The sequence below is a fragment of the Fusarium vanettenii genome (assembly GCF_000151355.1).
Source record: "Fusarium vanettenii 77-13-4 chromosome 1 genomic scaffold NECHAsca_1_chr1_3_0, whole genome shotgun sequence".
In the NCBI taxonomy this organism is placed as follows: Eukaryota; Fungi; Ascomycota; class Sordariomycetes; order Hypocreales; family Nectriaceae; genus Fusarium; species Fusarium vanettenii.
Window position 1 is genome coordinate 2287022 of NW_003315881.1, and position 21050 is coordinate 2308071.

General features: G+C 53.5%; 6 protein-coding genes across 6 annotated transcripts; 4 read left to right on the plus strand and 2 right to left on the minus strand.

Annotated features, from left to right (window-relative positions):
* Positions 1-451: 451 nt before the first annotated feature.
* Positions 452-1102, plus strand: NECHADRAFT_75040 (uncharacterized protein; the record flags this gene model as incomplete). The annotated part of the gene is made up of 1 exon (XM_003053613.1): positions 452-1102. The coding sequence occupies one exon, from the start codon at positions 452-454 to the stop codon at positions 1100-1102; it is 651 nt and encodes a 216-aa protein (XP_003053659.1).
* Positions 1103-6937: 5835 nt separating this feature from the next.
* Positions 6938-9987, plus strand: NECHADRAFT_57490 (uncharacterized protein; the record flags this gene model as incomplete). Its single annotated transcript, XM_003053614.1, has 5 exons — positions 6938-7058; positions 7121-7254; positions 7307-7555; positions 7605-9198; positions 9254-9987. The coding sequence occupies 5 exons, from the start codon at positions 6938-6940 to the stop codon at positions 9412-9414; spliced, it is 2259 nt and encodes a 752-aa protein (XP_003053660.1). The 3' UTR covers positions 9415-9987.
* Positions 9988-10646: 659 nt separating this feature from the next.
* On the minus strand, positions 10647-13124 carry NECHADRAFT_75042 (uncharacterized protein; the record flags this gene model as incomplete). The annotated part of the gene is made up of 4 exons (XM_003054341.1): positions 10647-10994; positions 11076-11531; positions 11581-12262; positions 12322-13124. The coding sequence occupies 4 exons, from the start codon at positions 13122-13124 to the stop codon at positions 10647-10649; spliced, it is 2289 nt and encodes a 762-aa protein (XP_003054387.1).
* Positions 13125-14038: 914 nt separating this feature from the next.
* On the plus strand, positions 14039-14886 carry NECHADRAFT_75043 (uncharacterized protein; the record flags this gene model as incomplete). The annotated part of the gene is made up of 3 exons (XM_003053615.1): positions 14039-14141; positions 14201-14740; positions 14858-14886. The coding sequence occupies 3 exons, from the start codon at positions 14039-14041 to the stop codon at positions 14884-14886; spliced, it is 672 nt and encodes a 223-aa protein (XP_003053661.1).
* Positions 14887-15819: 933 nt separating this feature from the next.
* SGA2101 (histone chaperone) lies at positions 15820-16804 on the minus strand (the record flags this gene model as incomplete). Its single annotated transcript, XM_003054342.1, has 4 exons — positions 15820-16192; positions 16243-16551; positions 16606-16645; positions 16696-16804. The coding sequence occupies 4 exons, from the start codon at positions 16802-16804 to the stop codon at positions 15820-15822; spliced, it is 831 nt and encodes a 276-aa protein (XP_003054388.1).
* A 1071-nt stretch (positions 16805-17875) lies between these two features.
* On the plus strand, positions 17876-20976 carry NECHADRAFT_31071 (uncharacterized protein; the record flags this gene model as incomplete). Its single annotated transcript, XM_003053616.1, has 4 exons — positions 17876-18481; positions 18533-18964; positions 19014-20022; positions 20072-20976. The coding sequence occupies 4 exons, from the start codon at positions 17876-17878 to the stop codon at positions 20974-20976; spliced, it is 2952 nt and encodes a 983-aa protein (XP_003053662.1).
* Positions 20977-21050: the final 74 nt, after the last annotated feature.

The following is a 21050-nucleotide window of genomic DNA, read 5'->3' on the forward strand; positions in this document are numbered from 1 at the left end:
TGGGATTCAAGGTCGTGATGCTCCTGCCGAGTGTTGACACCTGCCGAAGCAATGTCCACCAGGTAGAACAATCTAGAGCTTTATCCGTTTGCCTGTTGTGGAAAACAAACACCCAAATTCACCTAATTCGGCTCATTCACGGTCCTCAATAGCCCTCAATAACCCTCAATAGATAAAATGCACTGACGTGCGCTCCTGCCCCCGGCAACTCTGCCTTCACCCAAACAACTCACCCAACGAGCAACACTTCCCTTCCACCTTCTCTGCCTTTCACCCACAACCTCCTCTACAAAGCCAGGAATACTTCGAAGCATACGCTGTGCCTACACTGCCAAACCGACACAAAAAACGAGTTCATGTCACTCCCTCGTTGCCGAGGCACCAACTCCCCATCCTAAGCACCAAGCAAACACTCTAATCCTCTCCCCGAAGCACTCGTTCAGTATCGACTATGGCCGCTGAAAAGGTGTTCTATAAGGCCTCGGAACGCATCCGGGACTTACTCGCAACGGAAACGCCTTGGATCGATCACATTTACGTTGTGCGCTACGTCGACTTCACTGTTAATACTCCCGCAGACGAAGGAGGCACATGCGATGACGGAAAAGCCCCTCGACCGGACGAAGAAGTCAGAAGTGCCATCTTCATCGGGAAATCCGATGAAAGATACGCCGGTACACTCTACGAGACCTATCGCTGGCCGGGTTCTAGCAAATTCAAGCTCGGCGTCACTAGATACGCCAACCTGGAGAGCCACACCCACATGTCCACCGATGCACCCGTCGGTTTCATCTGGAAGAAGGACGCCGAGCACCTCCTCGACATTGTCAAGTCGATCCCAACTCCTGACCCGTCCGCCATCTACGCCCCTGGGAACCTCCCTGATGGCTCAGACCTCCCGCCTCAAGACTCGATTGAATGGGTGACAAGCGTGACTAAGGCGCTACGAACTCGGGGCATGCTTATCGAAAAGAAGCCTACGGACTGGTACATTGATGAATCGGGCGTGTTTCACGAGCGTGGCCGCGCGGAAGCGGGTGTTGGAAAGACCACCCGTGTCGGGACATCTACGTTGGTTGCGCCGCGGACTGGGCAGAACTGAGGGTCATCTGGGAACTTGAGGGAACGGGATTTGCACATGTGTACACATCATGCGATGGAGGCAATACCTAGAGAGATGCGCTGAACATGATACTCGTCAAGAGTCTTTTTCCACTTGGCATGACAACTCCCCGTGTAACTGACCTGATCATCTCGGCAAGAAGCATGGAACGCAGCATGATGATATAGAGGTGACGAAACACGTTCTATTAGTAGCAGGTATGCTAAGCATCTAAATACAGAAGCAAAGCGTATATCGCACCATGTGCTATAGTTTCACATGCTAGTTTCATCAACGGTGAGATCAGCATGCGTACGCCCTCCCCTATAGAAACAAGGTAGTCAAGCTATTGGCCGAGCAACCCCTGGCCTGTCGCAAGGGGTTGACGGTGAACATGGGAGACTGAGTAGCATCAATGCGTCAACCTCTGAGGCTCAGCCCCTACTTGACACGGACGAGTTGATCATTCAAGCAGGTTTAGAACCTGGCACCGGAATCAACCGAGGGCAAGGGTGGCAGGCTACATACATACACTACTACCGGGTGCACCACACTGCGTCGGATGAGCCGGCCGTGATGTACCGGGTGCGTCCCCGTTCAACGGTCTTTGTTTCAGAAACCCGTAGATGTTGGCTTAAACGGCTCGTCCGGAACCCCAGATGTTGGGGTTGGCAGGGGAGAACCTGGAAGTGATGGGGAAACCCAATGTTAGGCGGGCGAAGAATATCATGAATAAGACAAGACAATCACGCCCGACTCGACTCAGTTGACTGAATGTGCAAGGCGCCTCCCTGTAGTCGAAGTCGCGATATCGCATGTTGCACAGTCGCCGGTCGAGAACTGACATGTATCCCGACAAGGTTGCGCCGCAGACTCGGACGCAATTCTCCCATAGGTCAGACAATATCGAGTCACGCACGCAACGCATGCACGGCAGTTGGACGGTTTTGTTAGACGTCAACCAAAGAGAAGGAGAGAGAGCGCAAGCGCAAAAAGCCGCCGGCACGTGGGAAGTGGACTCGACTCGCATACGTAGACGGGATTAGCATCCCGGACTTGGATGCGGGTGAAGCCAGAAGTGACAAGCGCTGAGGCGGGTTGGAAATGACGACTCACGCGGAACATTCTCGTTGATGACGGAGGCTAATATGCCGACGAGGAAATACTACCTAGTTGCGTATGTCCAGAGATAAGGATAACGGACCTAGACTCGCTTCTCCTTGATGTACAAGGCGGTTCTCGAGGACGCCATCTCGTTGTGCATCTGGGCGCTGGGACTAGGACTGCTAGTTCAGCACCCGCTTTGACATCTGCTTTCTTTTTCCATCGGGCTCTAGATCCGACAGGCTGAGAAGCAAGCTGAACCCATGCGAGGCGTCTTGTCTTGTCGTGTACTTCACTGCAACTTCTCGTCAAGTTGCTGTCGAGTCTCCTCATCCTCCCGTTGGCGGCCGAGTCGGGGTTACAGGCTCTCCTAATTAAACGAGAGTGGACGTGATATATCAGGCGGGTGACGTCCATTGTTTGTAATGGTTGCGTGGCACGAAGCCCGTCTCTGAAGCCATGACTTGTTGATTGGCACAATCCGACGCCCAGTTATCCAAGCAATCCAAGCAATCCAAGCCATCTCGAGACCAGTCAAGAGTTGGCGTCGTCTAGGCCCTGGATCGGACTAGCCACCTTGAAAAGTGCAGCGTAACCACGCCGGGTCTAGGCAAAACGATCACGATCAGTTAAAGACGTTGATCTCTGGATGGAGAGTGGCCGAGTGGCACATGGCCCTTTGACAAGCCTGGTCGTGCGCCCGAGGTGGTTGATGGCAACACTAGCCCGTGATGTATGGGATGGGATGCGAAAAGTGGCTTGACCCGTCTCCCTGGTGGACGAACTGGGCTTTTGGCAGGACCTGGGCAACGCGACGAGGCTTGAGACGAGAATGTGGGGGTTTGTGTTGCATCTTGGTATGGATGGATGATGGGATATGCTCTTTTGGCCGAGACTTTACGTGTGAATGTCACCAACGAATGCTCGCTGGGCATAGGGTCTTTGAGCCTTGAAACGGGCATCTAAAATTGTCGGTGCTTATCTTCAACAGCGAACCCCGAGTTGATCTTCAGGGCTCGGTTGCATCGCTCCCTTGATGGTGTCGTTTTGCCCACTTGGCCGATCGACAAGGCCCTCTTCGCAACTAGAATCGCCGCCCGCACGACAGGGAGGTCCTGGGAAACCCGGGTACTATACATGGCAAGGGGAAGGCCGCATGGCAGGCCGGGGGGGGATGATGGCCTGCCAAGAGGGCACAGCACGGAACAGGGGGACATGGGGATCCCTAGAGGGAAAGACACAGAGAGTGATGATGGATGATGCGAGACATGCAGCAAGGGGATTGCATCTGAGTGAACCAAGGTTAATAAGGTGCCGTTGGCGCTTGGAATGGGTTGACTGACAGGCCCGGACATGGAAACAAGTGTCTCTGTCCCTAGTCAAATTGCGGCGCAGAAGACGGGAGCTTGGACTGCTCATGGAACAGGGCAAGGCCCACGGAAGGAAGATCACTTTGTGACCTGGAAGAAATTTTTCTCGATAATGGCCTGAAGTAATGTACGGTACCGTAATAATGGAAGTGGATGCTGGGGAGTCTTTTTGATGGATGGAGCTGATCTGATTTTCGAGACCGTGAGCTCGCTACCCGCATTATGACCTCACTCGGTCACAGCGGTCAGACGGGCCTATAGCACAAGAGATTGGCTATCACGGGAGCAATCTCTGCGGTGAAATTGCAAGACGACGAGGCAGAGAGGATTGCGCATGCGCAGAGGTTGACGATGATGATACTCGTCCTCAATCGCAGTCAGAAACTCGCCCGTCACCACCAGCAACAACAAACCATCCCGTCACCAAATTCCCCCTCCTCCGGACAGTGGAGGACAAGGCACCCTTTCACGCGTCTGGGACTCCAGCCCCTCCATCATCCCACGCACGCGGGCATCCACAGCGACCCGTAACGTGCATAAGCACGGAAGCAGGCACTTTAATACTGGAGCCATGTGCCCTGTGCCTGTGTGCCTGGGCGAGAAAGGAAAAAAACTGGCGACGGTCCAATCTGCCCCTGGCTTTTCGGTGGACAAGGATCTCGGCTTCCCCCCCCCCCTCTTTCTCTCCTCCCCCCTCCCTCTCCGTTGCCCCTCAAGTGTGTCCGTTTCTCCCAGGCACAAAGGACAAAAGAGCTGTTTTGGGTCTGCAGCTCGTCCACCAGTGAGGTCCTGCGGTGACCCTCCAGTTGCTGTCGATGGAGCCCCCCTCCCCTGCATCGTCCCAGACATGCTCTGTTATGTGCCTGGAACAATAGTGCAAAAGAAAAAGCCGTTGCCATGCCAGACTATTTCTTATTCGTTTTTGTCAAAGTCCCCCTCCAGCTCGGGCATCAAGAAGGCCGCAGCTTTCGAGGCCCAGACGTGAAATGTGTGTGAAAGAGAAGACGAACGGGCCATGAAGATGACCGTGTTCCGCGTCCGGGAAAGAGAACCTCCGTTCAAAGTTTTCTCCCCCTTGTCCTTGGTGTCGAGAAACTCGGAACGGGAAGCCTAGAGAGAGATCATCGTTCGTGATCGACCTCCCAAGGCTCTGGCGGTCAGAGGATGATCAATTCCGCTTGTTTATCCTTCAACCACTTTTTACTCTGTCAGAGGCTTTTTTTGTACTACCCGAGCCGGACACATTGGATACCAAAGAGAGGAAGAACTCCCTTCCCCGCCGCTGACGCCTCCGTTCCACCCGGGAGGCAGATTGGGAGATTGAAAAAGAGGCGATTTCCAGCCGCGGGGCGAATAAACGAGAGACCATTCTTTGACTTTTATAAACAGAAGAGGTCTCGGATCGGGAACCGGAAGCGAGGAATTGTTTCGAAAGATGTCAAAGGCATTGACTGATGGTCATCGATGTAATGCTATGGTTGTGTTGCTTCAAACGTTGGGCTAGGTGATGGGCCGTCTAGGGGACTCTCTGCCCTGTGGGTTCCCGTTGCGAGAGCCCGCCCGCCCGCTCTCCAACGCTGCAGTGCCTCTGGGCAGACTCCACCTCCTCAGGACGGGCAGGTACAGAGGTAGGTTTCGTCTCTGCCCCTGATCCCAGCCGGGGGCACCTAGGACAGTCTTGGCCGTCTTTGTCCTTGTCCCTTATTCAACCCCGGCATCCCTGTTGCCGTGAGCGACTCTTGGCTGATGTATGTTGTTGTAACCCAAGTGACTGCGGAGCGAGAATGGGCGTTGTCCATGGCCTGGTGCTCTAGTGATTGTCGTAGCGGATGGTTACAGGGCAGTTGGAGCTGACTGCAACGCTCAAAGGGTCTCGATGCTTTTCCAAAGTACCTAGAGCTACCTCGAAGCTGAATGGAAGCCCTCCCGTCTATTGGATCGCCCGCTTCTGCAGCCTAAACATCTGGCCTGGCCACGCTCTTGCATTCCCACCACCACCACCTCAGGGACATCATCAGGTACCGATTCTGTACCTTTTTTTCGCTCTCCTCAGTGTCCGTCCGTCACCCCAACCTGCAACCTGAGAGCATCCATCACATCCATTCCCATCCGTATCGATTCATCCCTCCCTCCCTCTTAGTGTTGCCCCTGACTCCTGCTTTCTTTGCTCTCTTCTTGTCGTCAGTCACCCTTGGCTTTGTTCTGCTTCATGCTTGTGCTTCTTCTTCTGATTCTTCCAAGCGTCGATCGTTTCCTTCAGTCACCCTCCATCGTCCTCTAGACCCGTCTGCCGTACGTCCTTGGTCACCCTTCTCGTTTCGCTCTCTCTCGATTCCATCCATCCTTCCTTGCTCCCCACACACACAAACCCGCATGACCCTGCAGCTTTGGACGCCCGCTCTCCACCGACCGTCCCACGCGCCGTCTCTCCCTCCTGAAATCCGCGTCTCAGCCGTGCATAAATCTGCCCGATAATACTCCTCAGCCCAGCCTAGGTACCTTGCAGTCCGTGACCTGAGCCGCCGCACGCCAAGTACCTGCCTTGCTCAGGTACCTCTCGCCGCCTCGCCTGTACAATTCCATCACGGCCCCCCCTTACCCTTTTCTACCACCACCACTACCACTACTGCTACCACCAGCACCAACACCAACACCACCTAACCTCCACCGCTGCCACCTCCACTTTCGTTATCACCATCTGCCCGCCGTCGCTTGTCGTCCTTTTTGCGCTTCCATCCTCCTCGATCACCTCCTGCGCTCCTTGTGAGAACTCGGGTCCTCGACGTCCGCTGAGCGACACGCAGAGCCTCTCGATTGAGTCGCTGTCGCCTGTTACTATCGCCCCTGCTTGGTCCTTTGCTCTCTGGCCTTGTCTGCCTGCTTCGCCCTCGTGTCGACCGCATCCTAGTTGCGCCTGATCCATCGTCATTAGCTGAAATCGACGCCTGCCACTTTGCTCGAGTACTGTATACACGAAAATCGCTCGACTATTGCTTCCCTCGAATCTACAACGCTTTTCGCTTCATCGCACCCAAGTCCGTCCAGACACGACACCATCTACTTCGCATCGCTCGACAACGCCCTTACCGTTCTCCGCGTTTCTCATTTCGGCTCGTCGCAACCGAGACATCGATCTCGACCTCGACCGTCACCTTTCCAACTGCCTTGGCCGTTGAGACGCCTGAGCTCAACGTCGCTGCCGCCATCAGGCGCTGTATGAGGTCAAGAGGCCCGCGAGCCTGATCGCTCTTCCAAGCCGTTGCTCGCCATCAACAACACCATGTCCGTCATGTTGCAAACTCCCTCCCGAGCCTCTACTGCCTCCTCGTCGTCGTTCCAACCTATATCACGCCAAAACACCATGTCTTCCTACGACGGTTCGCGCTCTGCGCGCCAATCCAAGCGCTACTCCATGTCGGCCCTGTACATGTCCATCTCGGCCAACGAAGGAGACCTTCAGATTGAGGATGACCTCGCTAAAGGTGAGCATTATATGCCGTGAAGAATTCCAAGATCAAGAGTAAATGATTAACCACATCTACAGCGCAAAAAGCACTTCGTGATCTCAAGTCCAAGATCTCATCTCAGTCTAAGAAGAACTTCGTTCTTGAGAAGGATGTGCGATATCTTGATTCGCGAATTGCGCTACTTATCCAGAACCGTATGGCTTTGGAAGAGGTATGACTGAAATGGTCTCGATGAAGAGAGTTGATTCTAACGCTATCTGCAGCAAAATGAAGTCGCAAGCCATCTCGAGGATGCTCTTGAGATGCAGCAAGGTGTCTTTCCCAACGACGACAAGACGCAAAAATACGGCAACCTCTTGTTTCTTCTGCAATCCGAGCCCAGGCACATTGCCCACCTGTGTAGGCTGGTCTCGATGGCGGAGATCGATTCGCTGCTGCAGACCGTCATGTTTACCATCTACGGAAACCAGTACGAAAGCCGTGAAGAGCATCTCCTTCTCACTATGTTTCAGGTACGTCTTGTCGACGATTTGAACCTTTCAAAGCTCACATGTTTTTCAGTCTGTCTTGACATACCAATTCGACAACACACCCGACTATTCCTCCCTCCTCCGCGCCAACACCCCTGTTTCCCGAATGATGACTACCTATACTCGAAGAGGACCCGGTCAGAGTTTCCTCAAGTCCGTGCTTGCTGATAGAATCAATGGCTTGATCGAGCTGAGGGACCTGGACCTGGAAATTAACCCGCTCAAGGTGTATGAGCGCATGATTGAGCAGATCGAGGAGGATACCGGCCAGCTGCCCCCTCATCTTCCCAAGGGAATTACGGGCGAGCAAGCTGCCGAGAACCCTCAGGTCCAGGCTATCATCGAGCCCCGTCTGACGATGCTGACCGAGATTGCTAATGGCTTCTTGACCACCATCATTGAGGGGCTTGAGGAGGCGCCATACGGCATTCGATGGATCTGCAAGCAGATCAGGAGTTTGACCAAGCGCAAATACCCAGATGCTAACGACCAGGTTATTTGCACTTTGATCGGCGGATTCTTCTTCCTGCGCTTCATCAACCCAGCCATCGTCACGCCGAAATCGTACATGCTCATCGATGGAACCCCGGCCGAGCGACCGCGACGAACCCTGACCTACATCGCCAAGATGCTCCAGAACCTCGCGAACAAGCCATCCTACGCCAAGGAGCCGTACATGGCCAAGCTTCAGCCTTTTATCCATCAGAACAAGGACAGAATCAACAAGTTCATGCTCGATCTTTGCGAAGTCCAGGACTTTTACGAGAGCCTCGAGATGGACAATTACGTTGCGCTGTCCAAGAAGGACCTCGAGCTCGAGATTACCCTCAACGAAGTGTACGCCATGCACGGATTGATCGACAAGCACCACAACGAACTGTGCAAAGACGAAAGCTCGCATCTCGCCATCATCATGGCCGAGTTGGGAACATCACCAGCCCAAGTGCCTCGCAAGGAGAACAGGGTCATCAACCTCCCTCTGTTCAGCAGATGGGAGACTGCCATTGACGACCTGACAGCAGCCCTGGATATCACGCAGGAGGAAGTGTATTTTATGGAAGCCAAGTCCATCTTTGTGCAGGTTATGCGATCGATTCCTTCCACGAGCAGCGTGGCCCGTCGCCCGCTACGACTCGAGCGCATCGCAGACGCCGCCGCAACAAGCCGCAACGATGCTGTGATGGTTCGAAAGGGTATTCGAGCTATGGAGCTGTTGTCTCAGCTTCAAGAACTGCGCGTCATCGACAAGAGCGATCAGTTTGGACTCCTTCGAGATGAAGTTGAGCAGGAGCTTCAACACCTGGGCTCTCTCAAGGAGGGTGTGCTTACCGAGACGTCGAAGCTGCAGGAGGTGTACAAGACGATCCGAGACCACAACGTCTACCTGAACGGACAGCTCGAGACCTACAAGAGCTACCTGCATAATGTGCGATCGCAGAGTGAGGGCACAAAGAGAAAGCAGCAGAAGCAGCAGGTGCTTGGTCCTTACAAGTTCACCCATCAGCAACTCGAGAAGGAGGGTGTCATTCAGAAGAGCAATGTTCCCGACAACAGACGGGCCAACATCTACTTCAACTTTACAAGTCCCTTGCCGGGAACCTTTGTTATTTCCTTGCATTACAAGGGTAAGTTTCTTTGTTATTCTGAGCCGAGCCGAGCAACATGCTAATCTGTGTATAGGCCGCAACAGGGGTTTGCTCGAACTGGACCTCAAGCTGGATGACCTGCTTGAGATGCAAAAGGACAACCAGGACGATCTGGATCTTGAATACGTCCAGTTCAATGTGCCAAAGGTGCTGGCTCTGCTCAACAAGCGCTTCGCTCGAAAGAAGGGCTGGTAGACGATCTATGACAACACACACGACTCTCAGCCGAACATCCATCTCGACGCATATTGATCCATGTACTACGACCACATCAAACGGAGGGGCTTGGCGTTATGGACACTGATACCACGGAATATTCTGTTCTCTTTACCTACTACTACTACCTTGAGTCAGTAAGCTGACTGGCTGGGAGGATTGCTGCCATTGTTTCTTTTGTGCTGTTTTCATTTGTCAGTTTTTCTTCTCGACATGAGCGTCTGTTTCATGTGTTCTTTGTGAGTGATTGATGGGTGCGCTGGGGGTTTGTTTCTTTTATATACCGAACGCTTGCTTGCCTGCTTCCTTGCTTGTTTCTTGGACGGCGGTATTCTGCTTCGGCTGGTCCGCAGTGGGAGTTTGTATGCGGCGCCTTGATTATCTATGTATGCATGCTGGTAGTTTGTCCACGGGGCGAACTGTTCCGTTGGGACACGAGGAGTCATGGCTCAGACGGAGGCATAGTTGGCACCTAGTCTGGAGCCATGCTCATAATGAAGGAAGGATTTCAATGTCTGCGATACTGTACATGTCCCAGCTGTGCTAGCTTTGTTAATCTATGTATGTGTATATGTCAATATGATGCTAGTTATGCCAATTTCCACAATGACTGTGAAGTGAAGTGACCTGGCTGAGTGAGACATGGACTGCCAAACTCGTCGTGATGGAGGCTTGTGAATGGTACCCAATGTTTGTTTCACCTGCTTGCCACGTCCACGTCCCCGGGTAGCGGCCGTGCCAATGAGAACGTGTACCGACTACCTGCCATGCCGGGCTAGATGAGTTGGCAGGCCGGGTCAGAGATGGGCTCTGCTTATGGGCTCTTCTGGAAGGTGATTCGCTGGAGGTCGAGGTAGGCCTCAAGAATCAATCACGCCTCGGATGTAAGACGGCAGAGCCGCCTGGAGATTAATTGCTGGCAGATTGGCGAGGGTCAAGTCTGAAAGGGGAACGAACGAGCTGGGTAAGGATGTAGATAGAAGTACATTCTTGGTAACTATACATGTGTGATAGCGACAGGAGGTATCTCTCTAGCTCTAATCAATCTGTCTCTCTGATCTCATAAATCATAACCGTGGCCGTCATAATCGTTACAATACCATGTACAAAACCGAACCTGAGATAATGAAAAGTGTTGTCACAATCTGTCATCGAACCAAAGAAAGTATAACGTTGCACAAAAGACATCATAGCAACAATATCATACCATATCAAACACGCTCTCCTCTCTCCATGTCGTTCACCTCATCTCTAGGGGGCTGCCCGCCCCAGGGCCACGTCAACCTCCCACTGCTAGTCCGCAGCCACGGCCACGTGCCGCTGCTACGTCTCAACCGAGCAACGGAGCGACTATCCGGGATGTCCGTGTCACGGGTCTTGCGGCGCAGGAGACGGGCAGGTACAGCACCGACGACAGCAAGCTTGCGAAGGAGGAGGCCGAATGAGCGGGTCTGGAGGAGGGTTATGAGTAACATGAATGGGACGCAGACGAGGATCATAGTGAGGGCGAAGCGCCAGTCTGTTGCGGGGATGGTGAAGACTGTCATGCCAAAGACGGACTAGAATGTGTTAGTGAGGGCTTCTTTGCAACACTGACGAGACGGTAGAATTTAATGCAAGTGTTTCGGATAGGAACTTACCGTGACAAAAGTCAGGGGCAGAAAGATCATGCTAATCATGGTCAGGATGCGGATATTGTCTCCCTGCTCGATGGCCCTTCGACTCTCCTTGATGGAACTTCCGCTGAAGAGTTGATCCCTCAGGTTTTCGATCTCCTTGCGGGTACGGGCGTTCTGCTTGAGAACTTCACCAAGTTCTTGCACAACCTTGTCGAGCTCACGGCGCAAGTTGGCCATATGCTCACGATAGGCGGCAGCATCAGCAGTCTCTGGCGACGGATGCGGCCACAGAGTTGCGTGGGTGCCGGCCCAGAAGCTGTCAGTAAAGGTCTCGTAGTAGGCGTCCATCATGGCCCTGATGCTGTTATTAACCACGGCCAGGGTGTTGTACGCCCAAAAGTAGCGTCGAATGTAAGTGAAGTGCTTGTCCTCAAAGAGGAGCTTGTCACGCAGCTTGGGGTCAAACATGAACTCGGTCTGTCACTTGTTAGTAGAGGATCAGCTGAGATAGAGGAAGGGAAGTTACAGGAGGAGTGATGAGCTTGGTAACTCTCTCGTGAAGAAACTGGTTGCGCGTTCTGGCGTCTCGATATTCCGAAATGAGGAGATCTAGGAATGCAGACGGTCCGTTGATGTACTTCTTGCGCTGGTACTCCTCGCCTCTAACAGTGTGGGAGTTGTCTGGGAAGCTCTGGATAGCAAGAAGATGCCACGGTCCAAAGGTCTCAAACAAGACACCCTCTTTTGTACGCTCCCGGCGTGTTCGCCAAGGAGGCGCCCTGGTGGACTCACCCCCGAGAGAGAGAGCCAGAACGGCACCACACTCGGCAATGTCGATGTGATCACCGCTTCGCTTGTCGAAAGGACGCTTGTCGAAGCGCTGCCAGGGAGCAGGCTCCAACCGCGGGGCGACGACGGTGTAGTATTTGAAGGCAAAGAAGAAAGAGCGCTGACGTAGATTGGCTATGGTCCGAGGGGGTGGCGGTAGTTCCACAGGTAAAGACATTGGTGAAGAGGGAGAGATAAAGGGCGAGCTGGATATAGCTGGGGAAGGGGGACGCTCATAAGCGCGGTTCATGAACGCGTGAGTGCGGCCAGGGTTTGGCTGATCAGTAAGGAGATATCCCAGCAGCTCAGACATGTCAAAGTGAGAGGACATGGCAACGTGAAGAGCGGCCAGAGCGAGAGGCGTTGGCTCCTGGACGATACTGCCATTTATGTCAGTTTCTCTTCTTCATTCTCAAATACACATGGTATGAGTACGTACGTGATACGGCCAACAGACTCACTATTCATGTTGACGTCCCGAATAGTATCCCACACAGTTGGCGCATCGACACCAGGGGCTGGGTTCTCCTCCTGCTCAGTACAATTGTCCTTGACGTCTGACGGATCCTCAGAATCGCTATCTGCGCTCAGCTTCTCCATCTCGAGGTTCCTATGGACCTCGTAGACTTCAAAGGTGCACTGATTGTAACACTCGCGCTCATAAGCGGCAAAGTCACGAAAGGGCGCAGATAGGTTGATGTCGGCTCGACGCTTGATGGCCTCGTCGAGGAGAGAGGCCATTTCTGGCGTAAAGTCTGTGTCACGGAGATAGCGTAGGAGCACGTCGTCAGACAAGTGCATCTGTTTGAGGGGACTTCGGACTACATTGAGTGCATAGTCCTCGACCTCACGTGTGGTTGCGGTGCCAGTCGAGTCCAGTAGCGGGATGAAGTTGACATCGTCATCCTGCGTGTAGACGGCGCGGTGACTACCACTTGGAGAGCTCGTAAAGGGACGAGATTCAGCAGTGAAAGAAGGCCGCTCCCTCGTACTCTCAAAAGTAGAGGCTCGAGGACGACGATGCAGGGGAGACAGACGGGCAGAGTCAGTTGCAAAGATGGGACCGCTGTCCGCTCTCAGGGGCGGCGTGAAGGCACCCTCGACAGTCTCGCGGCGGCGAGGGGCGAGGCTATCTTGGAGACCACGGAGAGTGCGGACATATTGATCATGAAAGAGGTCGGCTGCCCTGACGAAGTCGTCTAGAGCTTGTGGAGTTGGTTGTGTTGATATTGCTGTGGTCATTGACACATAAACGTCACTTGGCTAAAGATTATGGATAAATGCCCATATTCAACTTGAACTGAACAGGGCTATAAAGATGTTGGAAACACGTCGATATGGGCGGGAGAGTAGAGCCCTATTTCTACTCCTCCTCATCCCCCCTTCACTTCAGGTTGGGCAGCATGATGCTTCGGAGGACCCCGACGGATCTGCGGCTGAGCCCAGCTCGGTCAACCTCCATGGGTTAAAGCAGAAAGGGCAAACGAAATCCTTCTGCGCAGTAGGGCGAGAGGATGCACGATTAAGCTGCTTCTAGCGCGACAAGGCAACCGAGCACGCCTACACCTTTTGTCGCACGTGGGGGGGCCCGAGGCAGCACAGCAGGGACGGGACGCTTGTCTATAACAGGGCTGTAGGAGGTTTGAGCTTGACTCATGCGGGAAAGTCGGAGTTGTGCAAGGGGATTGGGATTCGTAGGACTTTGAAGGGGGGGGAACAAGGTTGAGGCTGTACCCGAAGGGCGTTGGTCGATCTCGTCGCTTCGGCTCGGCTCATGACGGCTGAAGACGGTATGACGCTTCTTCCGCGATCGTGATGGTTGCACAGATGAGCTCTTGTTGGTTGTTGGTTGCGTCGACATTTGATAGGCGTAGAAAGTTGCTTGATAATATCACCGAAACTACAGTCGCACACAGGTCAAAGGGAAAAACAAGAGACGAGGACGACAAAGAGTCTCTAACTCCTCTTAGTATCCTACCTTTCTTATGCCTAAATTTAGTTAATAGTCATGATGAAATTACTAACGTTAAAAAAGAACTAAGCTTTCAAAAAAAAAAAAAATCATATAATAACCTTTGAACATCTTTATAAGTGTCCTTAGGAGAGCAAATGATGTCCTTTCCTACCAGCTTTCTGCCAAGACCAATCCTCGCATCATGGCATCTGAAGAGTCCGCCATCACGATCCAGTTCACCACTGTATCAAAGCTGTTTGAAGAGATCTATTCTGATGATGCCCGAGATGCCCTTGTGGTGCAAAGTATGTTGCTATCTGTCTGATTTGTAGATACCTATCTAGGTAACTAATTTCCGACGCAGATGTCTCCCAGCAAGATTACATCGACATCGACAATGAGCGAGAGCTTCGGAGGCGCAAGTTTCGCCTCAAGCGATACTACTCTGAGCGCCAGATACTCATCGTGACCATTCCAACCGAGGCTCACGAGCTTCTGTATGCACCCCTGTCCGGACACATTCACGCTGCTGTTATACAGATGGGGCTGGGTTCCCAGTGGACTGCGATGGGCTCCACGACGTGGCGAGACCATCGGAATGGAGATGAAGGCGAGGGAGACTCAAGCGGCGGTCCAAGAAATCGCCAAGGTCCTCGTTGGCCGACGCTTATCATCGAATCGGGATATTCGCAGACTCTAGAAAGTCTAAGAAGAGACATGAAGTGGTGGTTCAGCGCCTCGAATTACCAAGTCAAGATTGTTCTCCTCGTCAAGCTCGACCCGAGTTCTGAGGAGATCATCATGGAAACGTGGCAAGTTGCGCAGGGCGAAACAACAAGCACCGAGCCTAGCTGTTCTCAGGTCATCACCGTCAGTGGAGGGCCCAACGCGGACACGCCCGATAGTGTGTCTGGAGGACCACTACGATTGGATTTTGAGCTCCTTTTCCTCAGAGCGCCACGGGAAGGAGAGGGTGATATAGTCCTGCCCGTCGATGTACTTCAGCTGCTGGCTGGAATAGCTAGGGAGGGACTAGAGGCCACCATCTAAGTCTTTTCGACAAAGTTACAAGTAACTTGGGATGAATATTCTAAAATGATACTCTAATACAATTAATGCTTTAGGTTGTTTTTCTTTTAGCGGCGACCCTTGGAGGAAATTAAACTAACTTATGTGTGCTGATGTGTCTCGATTATTTCTTGACCTGCACGGGAAGATGAGATGCAGCAATGGTTACGCACGTGATGGATGGGTTTTCGATCGGCATTGAAGGTTGCTTGATAATCCCACCGAAGCGAAGCTGTTTGCCTACGTAGATAACTTTGCGACCCAGGTACGTCATCATGGTTCGCCAACACCTCTCAAGGAGCCGGGCGAACCGTGGGGAGGTTCAAAATGAAGGGGGGCGCCATATCGCGGGGGTTTGATTACTCCGCCTGCCATTGAGCGTCAAGAGATTGTCGTTTCAGAGGCAGATGGGCTGGTCTGGGCCAACTTCTACTCGTGGGCGCTTGTGCTTGAGCAAATCCTCTTACGTACGGGTCTAGTGATACGCCCGTCCTAGCACCTTGAGCCTCACCTCGGATGCATCCCTCCACGTGCCGACTTCGGCTGGCTCTGCTTTGACACCTCCCGCCCTGCATTGAGATCGTCCGTGTGACCTTGACACGATGGCATCAGCACAACTGACAGCTGCATGTCTCGGTCCCTCTGCAAGTTTAACAGGATTCTATGCACGTCGTATCGAAACTCTCATGTCTAGAGTCCCTCATCCGACAGACCTAACGTGTTTTCCGCCTAGCTCCAAGCCTCCAAACCAATGTTCCCCTGATATCATTCCCTTCGTGTCCTCGTAACTCTATTAGACAATCAACATCCTCCAACCCCATGTGTTAATATCCATCACCGTCAAAGTCCAAATCAGGTGCGTGTCTCGACAAATGCCGACGTAGCCAACAGCGAACCAACCGTTGCAGGCTGTCCCTAGGACGCCACAGTGACAGGCTTGGCCGCCGGCGCTGCGGGCTTCTCGGTGCTGTCAACCTCCATGGCGTCGTCACCCTGTCCCTCACCCTCACCCTCGACCTCCTCCTCTTCGAGCTCATCCTCACTCTCGCCCTCGATGTCGACACTGCCGTCCTCAGACATCTCGTCCTCTTCCTGGGGGGTCTCTGTCTCATTCTCCACGCCAGCCATCTCGGAGTCATCTCCGTTCTTGGCCTTGGCCGCAGCCTCAGCCTCAGCCTCGGCGGCCTCTTCTGCGGCCTCCTCTGCACCGTATTCGTCGCCGTCAGCGACAAGATCGGCCTCAGGTTGCTCGGGAGGGAACTCGGCAGGAGCAGAAGCCTCGGAATCCCTAGTCATGTTAGCTTTGGGCATTTGTGATGGACAACTTATTCGACTAACCACTTGATGGCAAAGCGAGTAACTCGGGGCTTCTCTGCCAAAACGTTTCGCTTCACCCGCTCGATGATGGGCTTGGCTGGAGGTTCCGCGTTGAGCTCCTCAGAGTCGTATTCATTGTTGACGTAGTAGCCAACTCGAACAAATTCTCGTCCATCGTAGGCGCAGGTCAGGAGGATGACAGTAACGCCAAGGATGTCGGTCTCGGGGATGCGTGTGGTGTTGGGGGCGTCGGCCTCGAAGATGAACTTGTTAACGCCGACGGGGATGGGGCCGACGAGGAGGGAGTCGAGCTCTTGGTCCCATTGATCGCTGCGGGGCGTTAGAAAGAAGCGGTGTGATGAGAACAAAGAAGCTCTAGCTTACGAGGTGGCAGATCCAACGTAGGTGAGCTTCCACTCGAGATCTGTCCTGAATTAGCGACGCGGTTTTGCACAAGGCAGTGGCCAAACGAACCCTTCTCGAGTTGTTCGAGGCACTCGAATGTGATCTCAAACTCGTACTTGTCGGTGAACTTGGCAGGGTTGTTGTTCACCTTGACGCCCAGGAGCGACACGACAGACATGATGGCGAGGGAGGAGGAGAGACTGATGGGTGTTTGCGATGGGGGGTAAAGCCAAGTCGAAGAATGCGCAATGCGAGAGGCAACGGAAGGCTGTAGAGGACGGTGATGGTGTATGAGAGAGTCTGCTCTTGATAAAGCGTACGACAAGAAGTGAAGCAAAAAATAGATGGAGAAAAAGGGGGGGATAGCGTGGATAGTGTTGGACGATATAGAGCGGCGAGCTAGTGGTTTGGTTTGAAAGAGCAAAGAAAACAAGAGCGGATCGAATGTGGTTGCGATGGGCGATGGGTGGTCGAGGAAAAAGCCAGGGCAGGCAAGGCAAGAACAATGGGCATGGATGGGCATGGGCCTGGGCGGACGCGTTTCGGGTCGCACCCCGCGTAGAGGGGTTGCATGGACGCGAACCTGCTGGAAAGCGGAAATTACGAGTCAGCTGAGATGTCATGTGATGTATTCTATTGAGACTGCTTGCACGCTTGATCCTCAGGCCCCACATGCAGAGCTGCCTGCTTGCGGCTCTGTCACCGCCCGGAGCTCACTAGGCCGCTTTCAGTTTCTGCCGTCTCAACTTGCTCAAGGCTCTTCGTTCTTTGTTGAAGCTTTCGGACATTGCAGGCTCTCCTCAAACATCTGCGCTCTAGCCTGAGCCACGACACGACTTTCGACCGTCTTTGCTTACTATACGTGGCGCTTATTCTGCCGCTTTTAGGGTTTTCTCTCCTTATCGCCGAGTCCAGCTTTTGCTCAATCGGGGCCAGTTGGCTCGTCTTTGAGCTTGCCCGTGTTCGCGACAAGTCTCACCACATCTTCAACCACCGCATCAGGGGTTTTACTCCCTTCAATCGGTTCCGTCGCGCTTCTACGACCGACGCAAACGCGATCCCTTTATCGAAAGACGTACATCCTGTTTTTGCATTTTCGTCGCCGACTGCTAGATCGCGAGTGAGAACCCTTCACGCTTAGCCCCTGTGGCCTTGGAGCAGTGCCCTGCCCATCGACGACGCGCTCGTAGCCGGCGTTCGAGTCGCGACCCCGATCTTTTCCTCCAGTACTATTCTTGAACATTACAATATGGCTGCCGAAGGTGCTTCATGGGGCGGAGAGGATGTTGGGGCTCCCCAGGGTGATCAAGTTCAGCATAGCGAGGAACAAGTTGATAACTTTGCTCAAGACTCCCTTGTCTCTGGTGATGCAGCGGATAATGGTACAGAAGATGGAGGAGAATATGATCCAGAGTCGGTCACGATTGGCACTCCCGTCCAGGTTCCTGAAAGAGCTGCTTCCGCCACGGCTCAACGTCAGCCTTCCAAGCCAAAGATGTCCGGTGGTTTCATAGTGGAGGCATCTGACGATGACGATGACGAGGATGAGGAACCAACTTCTGATGCTCCCAAGGTGGAATCTGTTCCATCTCAAAACCAGCCGGAGCCTTCTACTGCGTCTCACCAAACCAATATCCCAGCCCCTGCCGCCGTCCCTTCTCCTGTTGCCTCATCCAATGTGACTCCAGCCTTTGGTGGTCTCGATCCAGTTGCCCTGCTCGAAGCTCGTGTCAAGCAGGATCCCCGTGGAGATATGGATGCGTGGCTTAATCTGATTGCCGACCACAGACGCTCCAGCCGACTGGACCAGGCTCGAACTACTTACAACCAGTTTCTAGAAATCTTTCCGCAAGCTGTAAGTTGACAAACCAGACTCTATATAGTGCAGCAGCTGACCATTTTGAAGGCTGATATCTGGGTCGAATGGATCGAGATGGAGCTTGGGCTCGACAACTTTGTCGACGCTGAGCAGCTCTTTGGAAGATGCCTCATGACAGTCCCCAACGTCAAGCTGTGGACCGTCTACCTCAACTACATCCGTCGGCGCAACGACCTAAACAACGATGCGTCTGGACAAGCTCGAAGGACCATCACACAATCCTACGAGTTTGTTATCGACAACATCGGTGTGGATCGGGATTCGGGCAACATCTGGCAGGATTACGTCCAGTTCATCAAGAATGGTCCAGGCCAGATTGGCGGCACAGGATGGCAGGATCAGCAAAAGATGGACCAACTGCGCAAGGTCTATCAGCGCGCTATTTCAGTGCCCATGCTCACTGTCAACAACCTGTGGAAGGAATATGACCAGTTTGAGATGGGACTGAACAAGATAACTGTAAGTCTCATTTCATCTGCTTGATGAATGTACTAACCTTGGCCGACAGGGTCGCAAATTCATCCAAGAACGATCACCGGGATACATGTCAGCCAAGAGTGCCAACATTGCGCTTGACAACATTACACGGCACCTCAAGCGCACAAACCTTCCAAGGCTTCCTCCTGCTCCTGGCTTCGACGGCGACCAGGAGTTCCGGGATCAAATCGAGATGTGGAAGAAGTGGATTGCTTGGGAAAAGGAGGATCCGCTGGTGCTCAAGGTTGACGAGCCCAAGGTCTTCAACCAGAGGGTTCTCTACTGCTACAAGCAAGCATTAATGGCATCGCGATTCTGGCCCGAGATTTGGGTGGACGCTGCCGAGTGGTGCTTCCAGAACAATGTGCGCGACAACGACAAAGAGATGGGCACCGAACTGCTTCTAGAGGGCATTCGGGCGAACCCAGAGAGTGTTTTGCTTGCTCTGAAGCAGGCTGACCACATTGAAGCCAACTACCCAGCCAAGGAGGGTGACAAGTCGGAATATGCCAAGGCAGTCCGCAAGCCCTACGACGATGTACTGGAGACCTTGTATGAGATGGGAGACAAGGTCAAGGAGCGAGAGAAGATGGAGGTGATGGCCTTGAAACAGGCGGCGGCGCAAGATCCCGTCCAGGCATCGATTGAGCAGAACGATGCCGACGATGATGACGACGACAAACCCAAGAGGTCCCCGATCGAGGAAAGGATCCTCGCCATCCAAAAGTCCTACTCGAGCGAGACGCTACTATTGTCACGTACCATCTCGTACGTCTGGATTGCCCTTGCTCGAGCTATGCGTCGTATTCAAGGTAAAGGCAACCAGTCGGAGGGCGGTCTGCGCAAGGTCTTTACGGACGCGCGCCAAAAGGGGCGACTTACGAGCGATGTGTATGTTGCCGTCGCACTGCTCGAATCAGTTGTCTACAAGGACCCCGTGGGCGCCAAGATCTTTGAGCGCGGTGCTCGCTTGTTCCCCAACGATGAGATGTTCATGATAGAGTACTTGAAGTATCTTCATTCCAAGGACGACACAACCAGTAAGTGGCACATTTCCATCGACCAAGACCAAGACTGACCATATGACAGATGCCCGGGTCGTGTTCGAGACTTGCGTCAACAGGCTTATTTCCAAGCCTGAGACACTGGCCAAGGCCAAACCCTTGTACGCCTACTTCCACAAGTATGAATCACAGTACGGAGAGTTATCACAGATCTCCAAGCTGGAGGACCGGATGGCAGAGCTCTTCCCAGAGGACCCCAAGCTCAACTACTTTGTTTCTCGCTTTTCTTCTGACAAGTTTGATCCAATCTCGACCCCTCTCATCATCTCAAAGGCAGTGCAGATGCGGCCCAGGCAGGCCATGCCTGTGCTTGAGCAGCCTATCTCGCTCCGAAACAGCCCACTTCCGGCCAGACAGGAGCAGAGCCCCCGACTACAGTACGTACGGGCCACTGCATCACCGAAGCGACCTCTGGGCATCGATGACGAGGAGTTGAACCCCCCCAAACGACTTGCTCGGGGAGTGTCACCCCTTAAGGGTGCGGCTGGCCGTCGACTCGACCAACAACGGCGGAACCAGGCATCGGCACTCCACAGAGACATCACTTTCCTTCTCAACATTCTCCCACCGTCTCAGAGCTTTGACGTGCAGCGCCTCAACCCCTCAGCGTTGGTCAATATTCTCCGGGACACCAGCCTGCCTGATGCTGCCACGTTGAAGGCGACGGGAGGCGGTCAGCAGCGCTACAACAACCCGTCTCACGCACGGCAGTCTTCCGGTGAGTACGGCAGCCGGCCGCTGAGCCCTTACGGAAGAGTGACCGCGGCAGCTGGCGGATACCGGAACTCTCCCTTGCGGCCAGAGAGCGGTGGCGGCTACCAGGCCAATCCTTATCCTCCACCCGAGGCGGGTGGTGCGTCATCGGCTTGGCAGCAGGCGCCCAGCGGATACGGCGCGCCGCCGCCAGGACAGTACGGGTACCGATATTGAGGTCGACAGAGGTCGGATGGTGATGCGTAAGCAAACATGATGCCACTAATATTACTGTTGAGTATTTGCCTGGG